Genomic DNA, 23,265 nt, shown 5'->3' on the forward strand with positions numbered 1-23,265 from the left:
GGTGAATGAATAACTCAGAGCAAATGTCTAGGCACATACAAGTCTCAGCTGTCCATTTCTATAACAAAGTAACGACCAAAGTTGTGCTAATAAAACAAATTCAAAAGCACGGGTAATAGACTAACGCAGCTCTTACTCAAGATGTGACATGATACCGAGACTCAGCCAAATACTTTTCAACCTTGCAAGACAATTTTGTTGGATTCTCGCGGTTTCACTCATGCACTCATAATGGGTGAGATATATGTAAGATAGAAAGAAATAAGACTCTCACTCGACTTATGAAATATGCATGCAATCTAATGTGATAAGAGATTCTCCAACTAATACGCATTCACGAGACAGACCAAGTACATGTATCAAGGACATAAAGGTGGTAAAGTGACATGGGTATAGAAGTGGCTTGTGCAAAAGCACGTATGGATATGTGAGGCTCAGACGGTAGTCGCAGCGCTAAACCAATAGCCAAATCTAATAAGAAATAAAACAAACATCCGACTGGAGAAATAATCTCAACTTTGACAACAAATGAGAGAAATGTAAAGGCTCTCCAAATGTGCATTAGACTCCAGTAATTACCACACACGACCTACTAACAAAACTGAATGAAGCAAACATTTTTCTTCTTTTCTCTTTCTCTTCTGAATTCTTTTTTTTCGAAATTTTTTTTTCATCTTTTTTCTTCTTCTTTTTTTTTTCTTTTTCGAGACTTCCTTTTTTTTTTCTTTTTCTTTGTTTTTTTCTTTGCTTCATAATACTTCTTTTTTTCAACATAAGAGGTCACACAATTGCTACAAAAAGATAGCTACTACCCACATGACAATAAAAGTCCCAACCCAACCAAAGTAGCTATAACAATAAGGACTCAAGCAACTGCGACTGTCCCGAAAAAGGTAGGCAAATTCTGGAATGTAGCTAAGAAATAGGATATAAAATGGCTACATGGTTCAAACGGGCTAACAAAAACTGGGTAATGTAAGGCTTATTTGAACAAAAAGAACCGCCTATCCTCATGTACTTAGTCAAATGAACGCGCAACAGCTAAGAAACTAATGTCACATTTATGCAGTTTGATATTACATATTCCACAAGGAGACCACACTCATCAGCCTAAATAACAATGAGACCGGTTTATTAATGTTCCCGGCCTAGGAAGCTCTAAAGACCTCAGAAATTTAAGTGGTTTACCAACAAAATAAAGTCAAGTCTACTCGGCAAAAGGCATATTGTGACGGTCAAGACTTGAGTAAAGAGCTTTGTTCATCATAGCTAACAGGTCAAAACAATGTACATGGACAACTAAATGAGACTCAAATGCAAAGACAAAGCAAATTATCATCATTGCTATACAATTCACCAAGGACTCGACTCAAAATAAATAAAAATAAGTAAAAACATGTTTTTGGATTTTATAATTTTTCAATTTTTTCAATTTTTTCAATTTTTTCACACACAACATAAATGAAAGCACACAACAGAAATAAACACACTCCCCCAAACCTAAATGTCACAGTGTCCTCATTGTGACGCCTACAGCATAGCAGTCACACAGAAATCCAGCAACCTATGGGACACAACTAACAAAGGGAAGAGGGTAAAAAAGGAAATGCAATAAAAACAAAACAAGAAAGATAATACCAGTTGTAGTGCAGTAGCCTCCCCCAAACCAGCTGGAAAGAGAGGGATGTAATGACCAGCTGTCACTACTGGGCTCCATCAGTATCATCAAAACCATCAATCTCGGCATAAAGGGACATCAACTCAGGATCAGGAACTGGACTGCGGCCACGACCACGGGTGGCTCTCCTAGTACGGCCTCTACCATGGCTGCCTCCTGGAACAACAGCAGCGGAAGTAGAAGCACTAAACTGACCAAACGGTCCTCTCTGGGAGCAAGGAATACCGGCATCCTCCGCAAAAATAGAAGTAGGCTGAGAGGGGCAGACTGGAGTGTAAAAGGGACGGCCCAAGGCACCGTAGGCAGTACTAAACTGCCCAAACTCTGTAGGGGTCACTCCATATAGATGGAACACACGGCTGTCATCACCCGGGGTGGTGTAGTAGGTAGGTGTCACACCTCGATACTGGCTCCCTGAAGCAAGAGACATAGCCTCCATCTGCTCCCACATCCTCCTCTCTATCAAAGCAGTGTTGATGCCCGTATGCATCCTCACTTCTCATTCAATAACTGGATCAAAATGGTAACCAGAAGCATAGCCTGAAGCAGGATAGGCTGAAGGAGGTGGAGGAGGAGCAGGCTGAAAGGAGCCAGGCAGATGGGTAGTGGGTGGACGACGTCGCCGGCGCCCGCCGGTGGTGGTAGTAGTACTGGACCCAGGAAAAGTGACTAGAAGGTCCTCAGGAATCAGATAAGTAACGGGTGGGGGTCGCACCACAGCCGTACTCTCCTCAAGGGGGTCTACAGCAGGTAAATGGTCACAAGGTAGAAGCATGTAAGACTCACCCCGGACCCTCCAGTAATGGTCCTTCCCATTCTTCATGTCGAGATAAGAAATGTCATAACGAAGGTAATCATCATCAACAAGTGGCTCATAGTCAGCCATGGGCTCGTAGGGGTCATCACCCTCAAAATCACAAACAGCCCTAGCTATCTTGGTGACAAGAGCACCACAATCAAGGTTCCCATACCTCCCAATCATCCTGTCAAAAGCCGAACACACAAGAGCAGGGGGAGAGAATTGGAATGTCTCCTCCCGATAAGGATTCAAGTAACTAGCAAGAATTAAGACCTCAATAGTGGAGGTCTTGCTCTTGTCGTTCCGGCCATACAACAAATAGCACAAATACCTCAAAAACAAACGAAGACAAACGTGTTAGACGTCCAACAAAGCCATAGCACTGACATCCGCATCCGCATAACCGGTAAACAATGGAAAATATCGAATAACGAACAATTGTTGCCTCCCCGGCAACGGCGCCAAATTTGATGTGGCTAAAGTCGTATCACCAAATCAAAGTAAATCTATCTCAGGACTAACAAGAATAGCTAGTAGTAAGACAGGTTTTCGAATCCACAGGGAGGCGGTAAAAGCTAAGTCTGTAAATATTTAAGCTGTCTAAAGTAACCAATTTCGGGGGGGGGGGGGGGTTGTTTTGTGTTGATTCTAATAAACTAATTGCAAGTAATTAAATGAAGGTTTTAACGATATTATTAAAAGTCTAGGATTTACGGTTCACTAGGTCAATCAGTCGGGGATTATCAATCAATTGCTAAATCTATCAAGTTGTTTAAGGTCATAAGATCGGTCGACTCAATTATGCCCTTTAGATCGATTCTAACATGCGGTCGCTATAATTAGATACAATCTATTTGATTATCGCAGCCTATATTAATTCTAACCCGGTCGACGATAGGATCAATTTGCTACACTAATTAATAACTCAGGCCTCAGGATCAAAAGGAATAATCTCGGACCTATTAGACCTGGGCATAAACGGAACTAACAAGAAAAGTGTGAGAACGGTCTCAAGGAACTGGGTTCCCTGAGACAAAAAGACAAAATAAACAAAAACAGACTAAACAATTGTTGCCTCCCCGGCAACGGCGCCAAATTTGATGTGGCTAAAGTCGTATCACCAAATCAAAGTAAATCTATCTCAGGACTAACAAGAATAGCTAGTAGTAAGACAGGTATCGAATCCACAGGGAGGCGGTAAAAGCTAAGTCTGTAAATATTTAAGCTGTCTAAAGAAACCAATTTCGGGGGGTTTGTTTTGTGTTGATTCTAATAAACTAATTGCAAGTAATTAAATGAAGGTTTTAACAATATTATTAAAAGTCTAGGATTTACGGTTCACTAGGTCAATCAGTCGGGGATTATCAATCAATTGCTAAATCTATCAAGTTGTTTAAGGTCATAAGATCGGTCGACTCAATTATGCCCTTTAGATCGATTCTAACATGCGGTCGCTATAATTAGATACAATCTATTTGATTATCGCAGCCTATATTAATTCTAACCCGGTCGGCGATAGGATCAATTTGCTACACTAATTAATAACTCAGGCCTCAAGTTGATTAACTAGAAGAAGTACAATAATCAAACAACAACTTAAACGATATCAATAGCAATTAATCGATTTTCCCTTTTAATTAACCTAGATCCCCTTCATCCTAGATGAGGGAATTCGCTACTCATGATTATAATAACAACAACAATAATGATTAAGAATGAAAACATGATTGGAAGCATAAAACAATAATTAATGAACATAAAACAATCAATGATTAATTAATGAGGAAAGATTAGTACCATACAAGGGAAAGATTAGGGTTCTAAGAGAGTTTTCCAGCAGTATCCAAGTAAAATAAAACGTAGTCTAACAATAAAATACGAGTTTTTAATTTATAACAAAAGATAATCGTTTTAGGTAAATCCGGAAATAAGCCCGCCAGAGAGGATCCTCGATCGAGCCAGAGGTGACTCGATCGAGGACAGCTGCTCGATCGAGTCAGTGGTGACTCGATCGAGGAACTTGCTTCACAGGCTATTTCTTCTCTTCTTTCTCTTCTAGCCCTCGTGATTCCTCGTTTCCCGTGCCATGCTTCGTGTATTCTACTGTGACGTCTCCGCCATGCTAATCTTAGCTTGATCATACTCATAATGAGTCATTTCTGCATCAAAACACAAAATAGCGGTAGTATCGACAATTCATTGAAATAAAGCATATAAAAGGTATAATAGGCACGAAACGGTATGTAAAATGGTATAAAAGGAGCTATAAAAGTATATATGAAAGTGATACATCAATGTTCAAGCAGCAAATAGGAAAGACCATGGAAGTATACATAGACGACATGGTGGTGAAGTCCAAAAAAGCAGAAATGCATATGGAGCACCTGGCAGACACCTTCCAGACGTTAAGGGAGTTTAAAATGAAACTTAATCCGTCCAAGTGTTCGTTTGGGGTGTCCTCGGGAAAATTCTTAGGGTATATGGTGACCCAGAGAGGAATTGAAGCAAGCAAGGAACAGATAATAGCAATACTCCAGCTGGAATCACCCCAGAAACCAAAGGATGTGCAAAGGCTGGCAGGGAAGGTGGCGGCCCTAAACAGGTTCATATCAAGGGCTTCAGATAGGTGCAAGCTGTTCTATGATATATTGAGGAATAGTCAGAAATTCGAATGGACTGAGGAACATGAAAAAGCATTCGCAGAACTCAAAAGCTACCTAAGCACGCCACCGTTACTCGCAAAGCCGGAGCAAGGGAAGCCACTATTCCTGTACATGTCAGTCACGGAAGCAGCTGTAAGTGCGGTCTTAGTCAAAGAACAAGAAGGAGTGCAGCATCCCGTATATTACATTAGCAAGTCTCTGCTACCTGCAGAGACCAGGTACACTTCTTTTTAAAAACTAGCATTGGCCCTGGTTACTGCTTCTTATAAACTGCGGCCGTACTTTGAATCTCACACCATCCATGTAATAACCAACTACCCGCTAAAGACTCTTATGAGGAAGCCTGAACTTTCGGGTAGAATGATTAAATGGTCAGTGCATCTTAGTGGGTATGACTTACAATTTGAACCCAGAACAGCGATAAAATCCCAGGTCCTAGCAGATTTCGTCTCTGACTTCTGCCCTGCTACACGTGGGGAGGCAGAAGAAGGAATGCTGGCGATAATAGGGAGTTAGGATGGTGAGATGTGGACCCTATACATTGACGGAGCCTCAAACGCCAAGGGGGCTGGTGTGGGGTTGGTCCTTCGGTCACCTAAAGGGGATATGATAGTACAAGCTATTAGGTGTGAGTTCAAGGCAACCAACAACGAGGCCGAGTATGAAGCCCTTATACTTGGGATGCAGATGGCGTCAGGGCTTAAGGTAAGGAACCTGAGGGTATACAGTGACTCCTTACTTGTGGTAAATCATGTAAACAACGAATATGTGGCACGTGATTCAAAGATGATAGCCTACTTGAAGATAGCCATAGAGCAAAAGTCAAAGTTTAGAACGTTCAAGATAACTCAGGTGTCGCGAGATCAGAACGTGGAAGCAGACGCCCTGGCAACGTTGGGGGCCACCTTCCAGCCTACCGAACTATCAAACATACCTATCACCCATGTGTTGACTCCAGCTATCCAGAAGGAGCCAGATCAAAATCAGGTGAAAGAGGATGTACACATGCAGTGTACACAGGGAGCCAGGGCGCTGGTTTCCACAGTAGGACAACAGGATGCAGATTGGAGGGTTCCATACCTAAATTGGCTAAGGGATGGAACACTCCCTGAAGACAGAAAGGAGGCACAGAGTTTCAGAATAAAAGCTTCCAGGTATATCATGATTGACAACATTCTCTTTAGAAAGTCATTGGCAGGACCATGCCTCAGGTGCTTGAGCAAAGAGGAGGCAGAAACAGTACTGCAGGATGTACACGGCGGAGAATGTGGGAACCATGCTGGAGGACGAATTCTGTCGAACAAAATCTTGAGACAGGGTATTTCTGGCCCACCATGCGCGCAGATGCCGTAAATCATGCCAAACGATGTGAGTCATGTCAAAAGGCGGCTCCAGCAATCCACCAGCCAGCAGAACCAATGCATCCGATTATCTCTCCATGGCCATTCATGATGTGGGGCATGGACATAGTGGGTAAGCTGCCCAGGGCTCCAGGAAACAGAGTGTATATGCTAGTTATGACCGATTACTTCTCAAAGTAAATTGAAGCAGAGGCAATGACAGAGGTAAAAGAACAACAGGTGATCTCTTTCATCAAGCGCAATATCATAAGTAGATTTGGGATACCATCCGAAATCATATGCGACAATGGGTCCCAGTTCATATCACATAACACTGAAGGCTTCTGTGCACGATGGAACATAACACTCAGAAAGTCAGCCCCCAGATATCCGCAAACCAACGGCCAAGCCGAGTCCAGCAATAAAATCATTGTGGAGAACCTCAGAAAACGGCTGGAAGAGTTGGGGGGAAAATGGGCAGATGAACTACCATTGGTACTCTGGTCAGATAGAACAACACCGAAAATGGCAACAGGCCAAACCCCATTTAGTCTTGTATACGGAGCAGAGGCAGTGATACCCTCAGAAGTTCTGGTACCCACGCACGCATACGGTACATCGTCGACGGAGAGAGCAAAACAAGGTCGAAATGGCTAGGAGCCTGGATACAGTTGATGAGCTGCGAGAAAGCACTTACATACGTATGGCATCGTATAAACAATCCGTAGCAAGGACATATAACAAGAATGTCAAGATCAGGACCCTTGAAGTAGGGGACCTCGTACTCAGAAGGGTATTCGAAAATACCAAGAACCACAAAGCAGGCAAGTTTGCCTACAAATGGGAAGGGCCATATCAGGTCGAAAGCATTATCAAGAATGGGGCATACAGGTTGATGACCATGCACGGTCAGATCCTGGATAGACCCTGGAACATTCGTCACTTGAAACGGTACTTTGTCTGACAAAGTGCCAAAACTTTAGTGTACAAAGGACCTTTCAAAAGTCCGTGAAGCAAAAAAAAAAAAAAAGGGTGGGGGTTAGTATATGCTTTAGGTGTGTTTCTGAAAACTTTGACCTTTTAGTTTTTCTTTTTTTTAAAAATCAAGTAGAGTCGTTTTTAAACCAAGTAGTCCAGGCTGTGGCTTCCTGGATCCAGGTGTTGCCCTGGAACACCATGAGATAGCACCAGGTAATTTGCGCTACTTTGGACTTTATAATGCTTCTACGAAGAAAGGCTTTGGTACTAATGTTGGTTACTTGTCAGATAAGGAACACTTTGAGGGTCCAGCCCCTACCATGTGAGGCTGCGAAGACGTTTATCTTAAGTCAAGCCACATGGAGAGCATACGCCGAGGTAGCGCGCATGGTACGCCATACTAAGACCACCCATACCTTAACGTTAACTCAGTAATTCCATTGCTATGTCGTAGATCAAAAGGTGCACGCACGGATTTCAAACGTCTGGAACCACAAGGAACGCAACATTCCTTGTTAGTCGGAGACATTCAATGAAGGTATGCTCCAGTCATCTAACCCTAGTGATAAGATATTTTACGTCATGGGTAAAATATGTTATCAAAAACCTCACACGGAATGCAGGGTCATGCACTGGAACCAGTCGCCTACCTGGGTACACCTATGTGGAATCGCAACTCCAGAAATCAATGGCAAAAAACGCAAGTATAACAAAAGAAGGGCCTAAAGCCTGGGCCCAGAACTACTTTAAGTTAAGGCACCTACTACCCATAGCAGGCGCCATCAAAGTTTAAAGCCTGCATACCAGCAGGCACAAAAAGGCCAAAATGAAAAAACGAAAAAAGAGTTTTTTACAAACTTGCGCCACACAGGGCCAAGTCCCCAGACAATTTAAACTGGAATTTTAAGAGAGGTCAATCCTCTCAACAATTGCACTCTGACCAATGCTCTGCTCCCCATGCTCCATCTGCTTCTCCGTTGCAGGTACCTGAACAGCCTCAGGAGCCGCAGCTGCGTCATCACCCGTCTCTTTTGCCAGGATTTCCTCAACAGTCCCAGAAATAGCCCCAGAGATGTCCATGGCAGTAAAGTCAGGCTCCGGATTGGCAGCCTCAGCTTCAGGAGGGAACAAGGCGCTCAGATCCATACCATTGGAGAATGCACGGGCAAACTCAGCTAGCTCCTCCTCCAGGTTCCAGGATGTGTGCTTCCCCTCAGTGTAAGCACGGATGCAGTCAATCCGCCCCTCGCAAGCAGTGTAGGCTCCCACGTTTTTGGCCAGCTCACCCATCTCTTCAGCACGGGCCTCTGCCTTTGTCAGCCCAGAAGTTAGAACGCAGTTAGCTTCCTGGGTGCTCGCCAGCTGGTCTTTAGCTGCCTCCTTCTCCTTCAAGGCCACGTGGAGCCGCTCCCTCAGTTTGGCGCAGGTAGAGTTGAGCTCCTTATTCTTCCCCACAGAAGCCAAGCACTCAACTTTGGCCCTCTACAGCATCTTACGAAGATAGAGGGATGATTGAAGAGCCTGCGATAAAGAAAACCGTCAGTAAGGGAAGCACAGGGGCAGAGAAGGTAGGGGACCAGTAAAGGAAGACTTACAAGGAAGCAGTGTTCAGCAGCCAGGTCCGTCATCTCCTGGGGGCAGTCGAATCAAACGTCCTGGAGCAGGCCGGAGTCAAGAATCTCTCCAGTGCAGGCCAGTAACTGGCATGGTCAGCATCCCCAAAGTTGGCAGGGAGGCGCAGCAGCAGCTCGTCAGCATGGACAGGGGACCCAGGGGCACGGGATATGGGAGTTACTTCGATGGGTTTAGGAGCAGGCCTTGAGGTGGATCTCCTTCTTGAGGAGGTAGGAGAGCAAAAGGAGTCAGCAGTTCTTTTCCTGGCATGGCGCATCAGGATCTCAGAAGCAGAGGGTTTAGCACTTCCTACGGAGACACCAGAATGCAAGGGATCAAAATGGAGAACCAATGGGTAAAGGAGGCTTCTGAAGGTTAAAAGCAAAAGAAAAAGGGTGTTTACCAGAAGACGTGGTTTCTTCAGTGGCGGAATCGTCTAAACCAGAGAGCAGGAGGGGAAACAGTCTACGGTCTTCAGGGATAGATAAAAGCTTGGCGACAGAAATTGCTTCGTCTTCAGATTTCTCCGGGTTCTTGAGTTCTGCATCAAATCAAAGAGTAAGAACAGTGAGCGACAGGGGCAATCAAGCATAGACATGTAAAATATACTTACTCTTAGCAAAAACCCAGTTCTCGAACAAGTAATCAGCGTGAATAGGAAGAGATTCAAGCTTGACATAGAAGAAATCCTCATACCACCCATCGTCCTTCCCTTTGGCAGCCGACTGGAGAAAATTTTCAGTCTTCTCCACAACCCTGAAAGTGTATTGGCCATTCCCCAATGACCGACACTCGAACCTATGGGCCAGATTTGACAATCCAATTTCGGCGCCCAGACTGTTGTTCAAAGCAACAGTAGACAAGAGAATCCTCCATGCATAGGGGGCAATTTGCGCCATAGGGAGAGAGTTCAGGCAGATGAACTCTTGAATCATCGGAGGGAAGGGAAATTTAAGACCAAGGACGAAAGGGTAAGTGTATAAGCAGATCCACCCCGCACGAAAGGCGTCTGCTTTCTGACCGGGTTTGGGGATGAGGATCTCCACATCATCACCTAGCCCAAATAAAGCTTTGATCCTAGGGATATCCTCTTGGGTTAGGTGAGAATCACCAGAATGTGGTCTTTTGAGGACTCCCTGCGAAGGGAAGTCGTCGTCCTCTACGAGGTCTATGGTGGCGGATGAGGATGATGTGAGACGAGTTTTTGCCATGATAAACGAGGAAAGAAAAGCAAAGAGTACCTGAAGAGGCGGAAGGAGGCGGCGCTGACAGTGAAGGAATGCTGAAGAGGGAGGATTTGGGGAGACGGAAATTTGAAGATTTTGAGGAAATGAAATGATGATGAAAGAGAAAGAGGGAGACGGGTGAGATTAAATAGGAGAGGGTAGTTGGGGTTTTGAAAATGTGAATTGAAATGGAGTATGCGAGAAGTCATTCAACGATACACTGCAATTTCCCGCTTAAATAATTAGGGTTGCGCTTTCGCGGAAAATTGGGGGCAAACTGTTACGCCCAAAATCTGGATATGGGCTAATCTGGGGCAGCAGGTCTGGAAGCCTTGTGGGACGCAGGATATCAGGGAGCCAGGGTGACAGCGTCAGCATGGCAGCACGGAACGTGGGCTTTAATCCGCGTGGAAGAAGTATACGAGGACTCCATCACTTGCCATATCCGAGGAAGCAAAATCCTACTCCGCGCCAAATTAGGAATACTTGGGGAAGAAGCAATGAAACCCTAGATGAATGAGCTCTACTATATAAGGGGCTTTCAGGCAAGACAGAAAGATCATCGAAAAATACAGAAAATATACCCTAGCATTCATAGCAAACGCACGAACTGTATTTCCTCCCGAATTATAGTGAAAATCTTGGTGGGATTTTGTCTCCCCCCGCGGTTGTTTCCCAAATTGGGTTTTCCGCGTCACCAAAATTGCTTGTGTTCTTTACTTACATCGCACACACAGGTTAACATACAACAAACGATCAAATCATAGCACGGACCTAACGCTAAGACCACTTTAACCCTAAATTGGTAGAAATTTACCAAAACACCACACACGTTCAGCAATGCATTTTTTATTTAACAATCAATTTGATAAATTGGTCTAACATATTCCTGTTGTGAATTGCTCCTTATTACTGTAATTTCAGCAATATTATTATAACTAATAGTATAACATTTTGTCAAAACAAAAAATGATCATATGAAATATGGTGCTGAAAATAATCCAACCAACAAATCTTATCCCATATATTTCGTATATCAAAGTATCAAAGTAATGGAAGTTGGCGACAGTTAAAATTGTGAAACAAAATTATTATAAACAAAACTATATTAGTGAAAAATTATTGTCGGCAAAATACGATTATAGTGAAAAATCCATATTGACATCCAATTTTTTTTTTAAAAAAATTCTTATTTACATGAAATAACATTATGGGCCATAAAAAAATTCTTATTTACATATGTATTGTGAACAAAAAATAATACGAAGTAGAAAAATATTTAATATATAGAAAAATATATGTTTAAATTATTTACAATGAACAAAATACTAGAAAAATAAAATAAAATTAAAATTAGAAAAATAATTGAATATTGGTGAAAAAATAATTTGAAATAAGAAAAAAAAAAGTAAAATACTGAAAAAAAAAATATTGTATGCAACAAAAAGAATATATGAAAAATTAAAAAAGCAATAGAGTAAAATACTAAAACTCGATCTTTTTTATCATGAAGAACTACTTTCGATAATTGACTGCAAATATCACCATATGAGGTTTGAATTAAATTTGAAGGGCAGATTTGAAGTGAGGGATTTGATTTATATGGTGAATGGTACGAAAGAGAGAAACATAAGATTTGGGGCGTTTCGATTAGTAGTGACGATGTAGAACAGAGTTTTTTTTTTTTTAAAGGTTTTTAATTTCTTTGAAGAGGATAGTGACGGTGGGAATAAAGTGAAGCATAGAGGATTAGAGGGATATGTTTTTAAGGTTCAATAATTAGGGTGAGGCAAGCCCGCTTATGGATATGTATGTTAGTGTTTAAATGGATTAGTAGAGTGGGTTTGACTTAGTTCTCATTTATATGGATATTTTTGTAGGTTTTGTGTTTGTTAGAACTGTATGAGTTAAGCCTGTTTGTAAGGTTTGTTTAAGAAAAATTAGTAATGCACCAAACCGTTTTCAATATGTTTGTTTTAGGAGTGTAATGTTTTATGTGCCAAGTTCTTGAACACTTATTGAGTTATGACCCATTTTATAAGTCTTCTTTAAGATGGGTAGATCCGTCTTAAGAATAAAACGGGTTAAATAACACACTGTTTACATAGATAGGACAAACATTTTGCTAATCTCAATGCTTTTGTTTTTGTTTTATGAGTAATATTTGACCCGTCTTAAGGTTAAGAGGAATATGTCCGTTTTAAGTAATAATATGTGATTAAAATGAACAAAGTGAGAGCAACATATCGAAAAGTAATGACTAAAATTAAAACGCTCATATAAACACCATGGTTTCAAGTATCCCGTATACAATATGTCCTTATTTATGTCTCAAGTACTTGCTTAATAATTTTGTCTACTATATTAGGCTTAGTTAACACTATTTTTATATAGACCAAAATGTATATGTTCAGACACAAATTCTTATTTCAGACCGCCATATCCGTCTGAAATGGTCAGACGGATACCATTTCCTCTCACAAAAAACCCATTTAGGGTGTGAGTGAGAAAGCACATGGGGGTGTCCCACCACCCATGTACTTCTCACTTGTGAGAGGTCTTATTGCGGTCTGAAATAAGGCGGTCTGAAACAAGACGGACTGATGTTCAGAAGTTCATAGACGTTGTACAAGTTTATTGAAATTTCACGACCTATATCGCTATGATTATTCATCCAACGAGGTTTAAGGGTTGGAAAAGATAGTAAATAAAGTGCGCTCTCATAGTCGAGCGAAGTAACAATTTAATCATTAAGGCTATGACGAATCTTAAATATTGATTAAATCTAAGGTGATGAAACTACAAGCTCGGGTGAAAAAACCGCATAAACATGTAATTTTGATTATCTACACGATAGCACTTCAATAAACATGTATTTTTTTATCCTTAGCGGTAACGAAAGTAGACATACGCTGTGACACCCTTAAATTTAGCGTTAATTAAAACACGTAAATTCTACAGAAAAACTGACAGGATATGTTTGTAATTGGTTCAACTAGATAAAACCTGTAATTTCAAAAAAATTTCCTTAACCATTTACAAACATTTCCAGAGGAAGAGTGCCATAACCTGCAATTTCTAACAAACTAATTTACATACATAACTAAAGACGCGAGAATATAGTGATACAAGCCAAAATAGAAAAGGGAGACATATGTCCCTTCAAATTATATACAAAACCAAAAGTTAAAAGGTTTACTATAAGAATAGCCAAACTAGGTCCAAGGTTCTCTTGCTCACTAGCTCGTCCGTGAACCCCAACTAAGCATCAAGTACCTGTCAATCGCATTTTATACAAACACGAAAGCCACAATTCAGTGGGGAGTAACTTCGAGTCCTCCCAGCCACGAAACGTCAAATTTGATGTAACATGTAATGAAACATGTAAACTATATGAAAATTTAATCTAATTTCCAAGTATCCTAACATATGAATGCTAAATTGACTAATTTAAACTATCATGTGAAAAATACAAGTAGTAATCCAAACTCTATCAACCATAGCCGGCTTGCATCTCACCTTCTATGATTCATAGAATCATCAAACAAGAAAGGGCAATATATCAAAGACAGGCATAAGTTCTTAGTACCGTCAATAGTCACTCTGTAACTCGAGTCTATACCACGAGGTAGGGAAGGTAATCGAACCGGTATCTTGGCTCAGCGGTTAATATTAATAAAACATGGCCAAGACACAACACAACCCTAGCCTAAAATCACAAGAGACCTAGACATGCGGATACACACCACCGCACCCAAGACCCACAATTTTTCTAAAACAAAGTGAGTACCCTAAGGAGTCCACCAAAGGGTTGGCTAGTACTTAAGCTGACCACTTACTATCAAAATAAGTAACGAGGTCATGCCCCAACTTGGATATAAATCTACTAGTCAGGAACACAAAGGCTATTAAGCAGTGAACATATACTCGTCAGAGACTATAAAGACCTATCTATGACAAACACAACAACCTGCAAGAAAGTATTTAATACCAATACCATTTCTAACAATATTAAAGGCTTCAGGGAATCTAAGGCCGTTTCTACAATATAAGAAGCTACTCAAATCAACTAACTACACATGTGAAATAAAAATATAATAAATGGCCTAAAACAAGAAAAAGGCCGATTATCCAATTCATATAAAACTTCATCCAACCGAATTTTTACCCGCAACCCCTCTCTGCGGCAGTGCGGGTTAAATTGCGGTGACCAATCACTCAATTAATCGACATCGAATCGATCAAAGGGACTAAGGCTCGGTTTTGGACAATCATCAAAACATTACAATTATAGCTATATAATTCATTTTGAGCCTAATCGTTACAATTTCATTTTATAATTTACCCTAACATGTGCAACTACCAATATAAACCTAATTTTTACCAATAACATAATTTTTACTACTAATACGATTTAATTCAAAAGTGTACTCATATGTAATTTATACTAACTATATCAATATTGATCCCGAAATGACAAATATTGCATGAAAAACCGCGAAACAAGCAACGGGCTGACCCGGGCCAGCCGTGGGCTGGCCGGCCGCTTGGGCCTTTGCCGCCGCTCTTTACATACCCCCACACTTCCATTTTTCCGTTTTTGTTCAGTATAAGACCGTCTGAAACATAATTAATCGTCCCCAATACTAACATATTAACTTAAACTATCCAAAGGACATGAATTAAACATGCATGCAATCATTTTAACATGTGAAATTAACTACTTAATTAAAAATCACAAAAACATACAAAAATCAAAGATTGTGACGATTTTTCGTCGAGTAACTCGAAATATGTTACCTTAAGCTAGAAAATGAGCAATTAGCACCTTAAACCCAAACCCTAACAAGCAACTAGCCGCTATCCTCGATAATATACGAGTCCCCAAACTCGTCTTCCAATTCTTCACCTAATTAAACAATAAAAACACAATATATAAGTATAAATACCGAAATTTAACAAAATTCGTCTTAAAACAACTTCAAGAAAACTGAAATTAAAACATACTAGGTTGTAGATCTCGACGAGAGGATTCCGAAAATGTAAATTTTGCGAAAATCCGAGTAGAAATGAGTGAGTTACGATGGTTTTTAGCTTGAATTTGTATAAGTTTTAATGGTGTTTGGTTTTTGGGAAAGTTGTTGATGAGGATGAACATAAGACAAAGAAAAATCAGAAAAAAGGGAAAGGGGGAAGGGGTGCCGCGGGTTAGAGGAGAAAGAGAGGAAAGGTGCGGGTTTAGTCGGGATTTTACGAGTCGGTTTTGGCTCGTTTCGATAATAATTAAAACCGTAGGTCAAATGCAAATTCCGACAAGACCAAAGTTTTTAAACACGAGATTACAAGAAAATTGAATACTCATACGACCCATTTTCAAATTCGTTTACCCAATGTTCAAAAGAATTGTCATTTCCCCCCGATACGCCCTTATTTCGAATTAAAAAGTTTTACACGGTTTAAACTATTTTTAAACATTTCGAAACTATCAAAATAAATACTTTTCTTCAAAATATAATAAAATTATATTTCTTTGAATTATTTTTACTTTAAATACTTAAATATCAAATTTTATTTGATTAATAAATTATTTTCGAAATATATTAACGGTCCGAAATTACGGGGCGTTACAATCACCCCTCCTTTTAAAAAGTTTCGCCCTCGAAACTTAGAAGGAGAAATTATAGTAAACAACATCTTAATAATATAGTTATAAGAAAATATAGGTATCTTTTCAATGAAACGGTGATACTCTCGTTGATCAGACAAGAACATCCACATTCATATCAAGATATAAAAATATTGCTACACCAATAAATGAGAAAACCCATTATTGGGACGTCACCAACAACGAGATTTAACATTCACTAATGTTAAAACCATTAAAAATCATAAAAGCATTTTTAAAATTTTAGTTTAAAGTTCTATAATAAGAACAATAATCAAAAGAGCTGTATGAATTTCATGAGGTAAGAATTGAAGTCGAACCTAAATGGGTGTCAAAGATGGAGTTTCATAGGTTACCAACATCAAACTTATGAGAGGAGTATGATGAAGTAAGGAAAAGAGGTATGAGCGGTAACGCTCATGATCAAGGAAGAAGGGAAATCAGACAACAAGGAAAAGCCATACACTTTTATCACAAACTACAACAACACCCAAAACGGTTCCAAAAACTTCCTAACAACAAAACTCATAACCACATCACTCCCAAGGGTTTCCTCAATTGCTTATGTTACCTCATCCTAATCTATTCCCTGAAACAAGGTATTCCACTATAAGTGGGATCTCATCGTTCCAAATCCTCAAACATCCAGAAACAACTTCCACAAGCCTAAGGTCAAGGCTTACAACAAAGTTATATTCGTATCCAACTAGTGTCAACTATGGTTTCCTCAAAAAGTAAACCTTCAATCAAGAATCCCAATACCAAGCTATAAACTCCAAGAGAAAGTTCCTCAAATATTCCACAAGATTCTCATTTCAAAACAAGGTAGTAACATACCAACCCCAAACTCTGAAAAATCAATAGGATCTCAAGTTTTCTATCCTTTTGCTTATTAAGGATTTCCGAAAGCGGATCTACACTCAGCTACAACATCATCCCATCATCTCAAGTACTCAATGCGACCTCAAGGTCTATAAATCTATAGGGTTAACAAATTCTTCTCAACGCTAAGTCTCTCTCAACTCAAGAACTCTCAAGAGTCAACTAATACTAAATCACATCACCAATTCATTATGGTCATCAACATCCCAAGGAGTTTTTTTTTTTTTTTTTTTTTTTTTTTTTTTTTTTTCAAATTTGACATCCTAAAACGTACTTACCACCAAATTCCCAAGAAACAAGGTCTTAATTGTAACAACACCTTATCGCCTCAGAGTTCCTAAAACCATAAATTGAAACTATGTTCTTTAACCTAACAATTTGTGTTAACCATACCATTACCCTTTCTAGTTACCAAAACAAGTGCTAAGACTTCCAACATTGTAGCTTACTCTTACTCTCATACCATACCTCAAGTAGTAATCAATATCACTCACTAAAACCAACTAATAATCCCACCATCAGCTTTTCTCATATGGTCATACACATTATCAAACTCTCATGTCCAAAGTAATTATGGAAGTCAATCACCACTCGACTTACTTAGTCAATCTTACATCCTCAAATCCACCATTCAGTTTCATCCATTTTAAGTTAAGTACTAAACACTAGTATCCTAAACATAAACAACAATGTCATGTTCCATAACCTTAGTAACCAATGCAACTCACACTTGACACACAAAATCCACCAATCCAAAGTACTCACTTTATCAAGGATCTATAGGTATAAGAACCATCAAGTATGTCTCATCACACTACCTAAGTCTTTTCAACATCAAATCCTCCCAAAACCAGGAAAGGGTCAAACACAAACAATCCCGTCAAAGGTCATAATTTCCCAACCAAGGTCAACATTTCTCAAAAGAAATAGTATTATAAAAAGGCGTTAAGGAAGGATAAGCAAGGAACAAATCACATGTTAGGAAATAAGGAGTCGGACCGTAAAGATAACGGTTGACAAAAATAAGAGGTATTCGAGTTAAGAAGATATCTCGGGCAAGAAGAAGATACGAAAAATTTGGCATAAAAACAAGGTTCAACGAACGTTAAAGAGAAAGAAAGGAGAACAGAAGTGACATAATGAAAGGGTTACCGCTTACCAAACACTCATCAAAGCTTATGATCGACATGATAAAGTTACATCACTAAGGTGCTCAACAAAGCCTCAAAAGTCTACCAAATCATAGGACTAACAAGGACTCCACAATGGTAGGTATTCCTCAACTCAATTGGTTCTAAGAGCCAAAATCAATTCACCACACAAATTCATTTGTTACCATCCATGTCACAAAGTATCTCCTTTACCATTCTCATCATCGAACTTCACTTACTATGTCATCCCCAAGTACCATTGCTTGTTTACTCCCTCATCTCACGACTTAATACTTCTAGTCTCCGATACCATAAATTAGAATCACATCTTTGAACTCACGAACTACATTGAACAACATTCCACCAAAATTCCCAAATTCAGATATGATTAAAAAGGTCAACCACGTGTTCTCAAATTTCGAAAGGTCAACAAGGGCTACTCTATACTAGATTTGGTCAACTCAAAAGGTTTAACAAACTAACTAATTCCAAAGTACGATACCAATCCATTAAGCAACGTCAATGTCCTATTGTATTCCTTTCAAGGCCTACAAGGATTAGGGCTAACTATCATTCCTTAAATTTTCCACAAGAAACATTGAGACTCTCAAATGAAGTAGCTCAGGTTCATTCCATCTTATGTACTAAGGTAGTACCCATGCTCAATCATCTATAACAAACAAGCTCTCAATAGTCATAAATCCCAAGGTGTTTCTCAACTCACTAGGCTCCCATATCAAGCACAACTAACAAGACTAACCAAAGGATCCCAAGTTATATTCTCCTATACAACTCAAACCTTAAACAATCAATTTCTCAACTCATTCACGCCCTCCAATGTTACATTCTCTCAAAACCGGGTTCTCTTGGACAAGGGGACTATCCTGCGGAATAAAAGGAAGGTGTCCACATGGACTTTTGTTATAAGGAGAAAACGAACCAAGGATGAATCAGGAGAAATAATTGAAGAGTAGTTGCCAAGGCGAGATAAGAGGAATTTGAAAGACGAATGAACAACGAAATTGGAAGATTAAGGTAAGATACACTGAATACGGAAAGAAATATCGAGAAAGTGGAAGCATTCTTCATTTGGCATAACCAGTCTTTAACGGCACCAAAATTAATAACTAACAATCAACAAACCTAACAATTAGCAATCACAAACAGACTACCACATAAAATCCTAACTCTACCCATCCTACCCATCTCTCAAGTTTATTATTTAAAGGTCAAGTGATTTTAGGTGGGGTGCACAAACGTGCGTCGGGAGCAATAGGCTCTGATACCAACTGTGACACCCTTAAATTTAGCGTTAATTAAAACACGTAAATTCTACAGAAAAACTGACAGGATATGTTTGTAATTGGTTCAACTAGATAAAACCTGTAATTTCAAAAAAAATTCCTAAACCATTTACAAACATTTCCAGAGGAAGAGTGCCATAACCTGCAATTTCTAACAAACTAATTTACATACATAACTAAAGACGCGAGAATATAGTGATACAAGCCAAAATAGAAAAGGGAGACATATGTCCCTTCAAATTATATACAAAACCAAAAGTTAAAAGGTTTACTATAAGAATAGTCAAACTAGGTCCAAGGTTCTCTTGCTCACTAGCTCGTCCGTGAACCCCAACTAAGCATCAAGTACCTGTCAATCGCATTTTATACAAACACGAAAGCCACAATTCAGTGGGGAGTAACTTCGAGTCCTCCCAGCCACGAAACGTCAAATTTGATGTAACATGTAATGAAACATGTAAACTATATGAAAATTTAATCTAATTTCCAAGTATCCTAACATATGAATGCTAAATTGACTAATTTAAACTATCATGTGAAAAATACAACAAGTAGTAATCCAAACTCTATCAACCATAGCCGGCTTGCATCTCACCTTCTATGATTCATAGAATCATCAAACAAGAAAGGGCAATATATCAAAGACAGGCATAAGTTCTTAGTACCGTCAATAGTCACTCTGTAACTCGAGTCTATACCACGAGGTAGGGAAGGTAATCGAACCGGTATCTTGGCTCAGCGGTTAATATTAATAAAACATGGCCAAGACACAACACAACCCTAGCCTAAAATCTGCGCAGACCTAGACATGCGGATACACACCACCGCACCAAAGACCCACAATTTTTCTAAAACAAAGTGAGTACCCTAAGGAGTCCATCAAAGGGTTGGCTAGTACTTAAGCTGACCACTTACTATCAAAATAAGTAACGAGGTCATGCCCCAACTTGGATATAAATCCACTAGTCAGGAACACAAAGGCTATTAAGCAGTGAACATATACTCGTCAGAGACTATAAAGACCTATCTATGACAAACACAACAACCTGCAAGAAAGTATTTAATACCAATACCATTTCTAGCAATATTAACAATATTAAAGGCTTCAGGGAATCTAAGGTCGTTTCTACAATATAAGAAGCTACTCAAATCAACTAACTACACATGTGAAATAAAAATATAATAAATGGCCTAAAACAAGAAAAAGGCCGATTATCCAATTCATATAAAACTTCATCCAACCGAATTTTTACCCGCAACCCCATCTGCGGCGACAGTGCGGGTTAAATTGCGGTGACCAATCACTCAATTAACTGACATCGAATCAGTCAAAGGGACTAAGGCTCAGTTTTCGGCACAATCATCAAAACATTACAATTATAGCTATATAATTCATTTTGAGCCTAATCGTTACAATTTCATTTTATAATTTACCCTAACATGTGCAACTACCAATATAAACCTAATTTTTACCAATAACATAATTTTTACTACTAATACGATTTAATTCAAAAGTGTACTCATATGTAATTTATACTAACTATATCAATATTGATCCCGAAATGACAAATATTGCATGATAAACCGCGAAACAAGCAACGGGCTGACCCGGGCCAGCCGTGGGCTCTTGGGCTTTCTTTGTCGAACTTCTTTCGCCGCCACCCCCACACTTCCATTTTTCCGTTTTGTTCAAATAAGACCGTCTCAAACATAATTAATCGTCCCCAATACTAACATATTAACTTAAACTATCCAAAGGACATGAATTAAACATGCATGCAATCATTTTAACATGTGAAATTAACTACTTAATTAAAAATCACAAAAACATACAAAAATCAAAGATTGTGACGATTTTTCGTCGAGTAACTCGAAATATGTTACCTTAAGTTAGAAAATGAGCAATTAGCACCTTAAACCCAAACCCTAACAAGCAACTAGCCGCTATCCTCGACAATATACGAGTCCCCAAACTCGTCTTCCAATTCTTCACCTAATTAAACAATAAAAACACAATATATAAGTATAAATACCGAAATTTACCAAAATTCGTCTTAAAACAACTTCAAGAAAACTGAAATTAAAACATACTAGGTTGTAGATCTCGACGAGAGGATTCCGAAAATGTAAATTTTGCGAAAATCCGAGTAGAAATGAGTGAGTTACGATGGTTTTTAGCTTGAATTTGTATAAGTTTTAATGGTGTTTGGTTTTTGGGAAAGTTGTTGATGAGGATGAACATAAGACAAAGAAAAATCAGAAAAAAGGGAAAGGGGGAAGGGGTGCCGCGGGTTAGAGGAGAAAGAGAGGAAAGGTGCGGGTTTAGTCGGGATTTTACGAGTCGGTTTTGGCTCGTTTCGATAATAATTAAAACCGTAGGTTAAATGCAAATTCCGACAAGACCAAAGTTTTTAAACACGAGATTACAAGAAAATTGAATACTCATACGACCCATTTTCAAATTCGTTTACCCAATGTTCAAAAGAATTGTCATTTCCCCCCGATACGCCCTTATTTCGAAATAAAAAGTTTTACACGGTTTAAACTATTTTTAAACATTTCGAAACTATCAAAATAAATACTTTTCTTCAAAATATAATAAAATTATATTTCTTTGAATTATTTTTACTTTAAATACTTAAATATCAAATTTTATTTGATTAATAAATTATTTTCGAAATATATTAACGGTCCGAAATTACGGGCCGTTACATACGCTATCCTATTTTATAATATAACTTTAAAACTATATATGTTTAAACATCTTTTATGTTATGAAATTTAACAAGCCGATTAATTTTTATGGATTTTAATTTGAAGCACACTCGTAATCAGTCAAAGGCTTATTCACCACAATATCATTAACCACTCCTGCCCTCCCTTCCCTTCCCTATATAAACACTGATAAAAATACAAGTATTTGGCTTCCATCTTAACTCACACTCACACTCACACTCACCCTCACCCTCTACTTCATACGATGGCTGGCAACCAACCTCCTAAGAAAGGTGGTAAAGGTGCTCCCGGTGGTAAAGGGGGGGAAGGTGGTCAAGGGGGGACGGGTGGTGCTGGCGGAAGTGGAGGAGCACATCGTGGGGGCGATGGTGGGAAGGGGGGACCGGGCGGTCGAGGCGGAAAAGGTGGCACGAGAGGAAAGGGTGGTCGTGGCTCCACCGGTGGCACGGGAGGGAAAGGCGGTCCTGGTGGCTATGGGGCCAAAGGAGGAACTGGTGGTGCTGGCGGTGATGTTTATTGAGGTGAAGGCGTAATTATATTGATGTTTGTTCATCCTAAATTATTAAATAATGTTGTAATTGTTATTGCATGTAGTCAGTTCGTATTATCCTAAAAATGTTGTTCATTCTTCAAGTATTAAATAACTAGTATAGATCCCGCGCGAATGCGCGATTTTTTAGATAGCTATATTAGAAAATTTAACAATTACATCATTCGTAAGTTATTATCAAAAGATAGAATAATAGAATTATTTAGAAAGTATTTGCTAAAAAAGTGCTCGTGACCGTCATACAAAAGTAATAACAGTAAAGTAAAATATTTCTATCACATCATACGTATAATACTATAATTAGTGTAGTACAATTTCATTTATGTAACAAAATCAGAATATCTAATTAATATGTCTATGCAAATTGAAAAAAATAGTATCCCCTTTTTAATTGCAGTATCTATTGTTTGTAATAGCATGTGTAAATATGATATAACCTAATTATAGAATACTTCATTTAGGCGGAAAATTTTTATTAATATCTTATTCTTTTAGTATAAGAGGGATGAAAATGTTTGTTAGATAACTGTACTAGCTATCGTGATTAGTTTTAAAAATAATAACAGTAAAATATTTTAACACATCATATGTATAATTAGTACAATTTTGAAAAATATATTATATATTATATATTATATATTATATATTATATATTACAGAATAGAGATATTTATTGTTA

General features: G+C 39.0%; 1 protein-coding gene across 1 annotated transcript; it reads left to right on the forward strand.

Moving 5' to 3' along the window:
* Nucleotides 1-5,665: 5,665 nt before the first annotated feature.
* LOC141607111 (uncharacterized) lies at nt 5,666-6,493 on the forward strand. Its single transcript, XM_074426468.1, has one exon. The coding sequence runs from the start codon at nt 5,666-5,668 to the stop codon at nt 6,491-6,493; it is 828 nt and encodes a 275-aa protein (XP_074282569.1).
* Nucleotides 6,494-23,265: the final 16,772 nt, after the last annotated feature.

This window comes from Silene latifolia, chromosome 10 (genome assembly GCF_048544455.1).
Source record: "Silene latifolia isolate original U9 population chromosome 10, ASM4854445v1, whole genome shotgun sequence".
Lineage (NCBI taxonomy): Eukaryota > Viridiplantae > Streptophyta > Magnoliopsida > Caryophyllales > Caryophyllaceae > Silene > Silene latifolia.

Bases quoted from the DNA above. Each gene is read 5' to 3' on its own strand.
- LOC141607111 (XM_074426468.1), top strand. From the start codon at position 5,666: ATGTGGACCCTATACATTGACGGAGCCTCAAACGCCAAGGGGGCTGGT.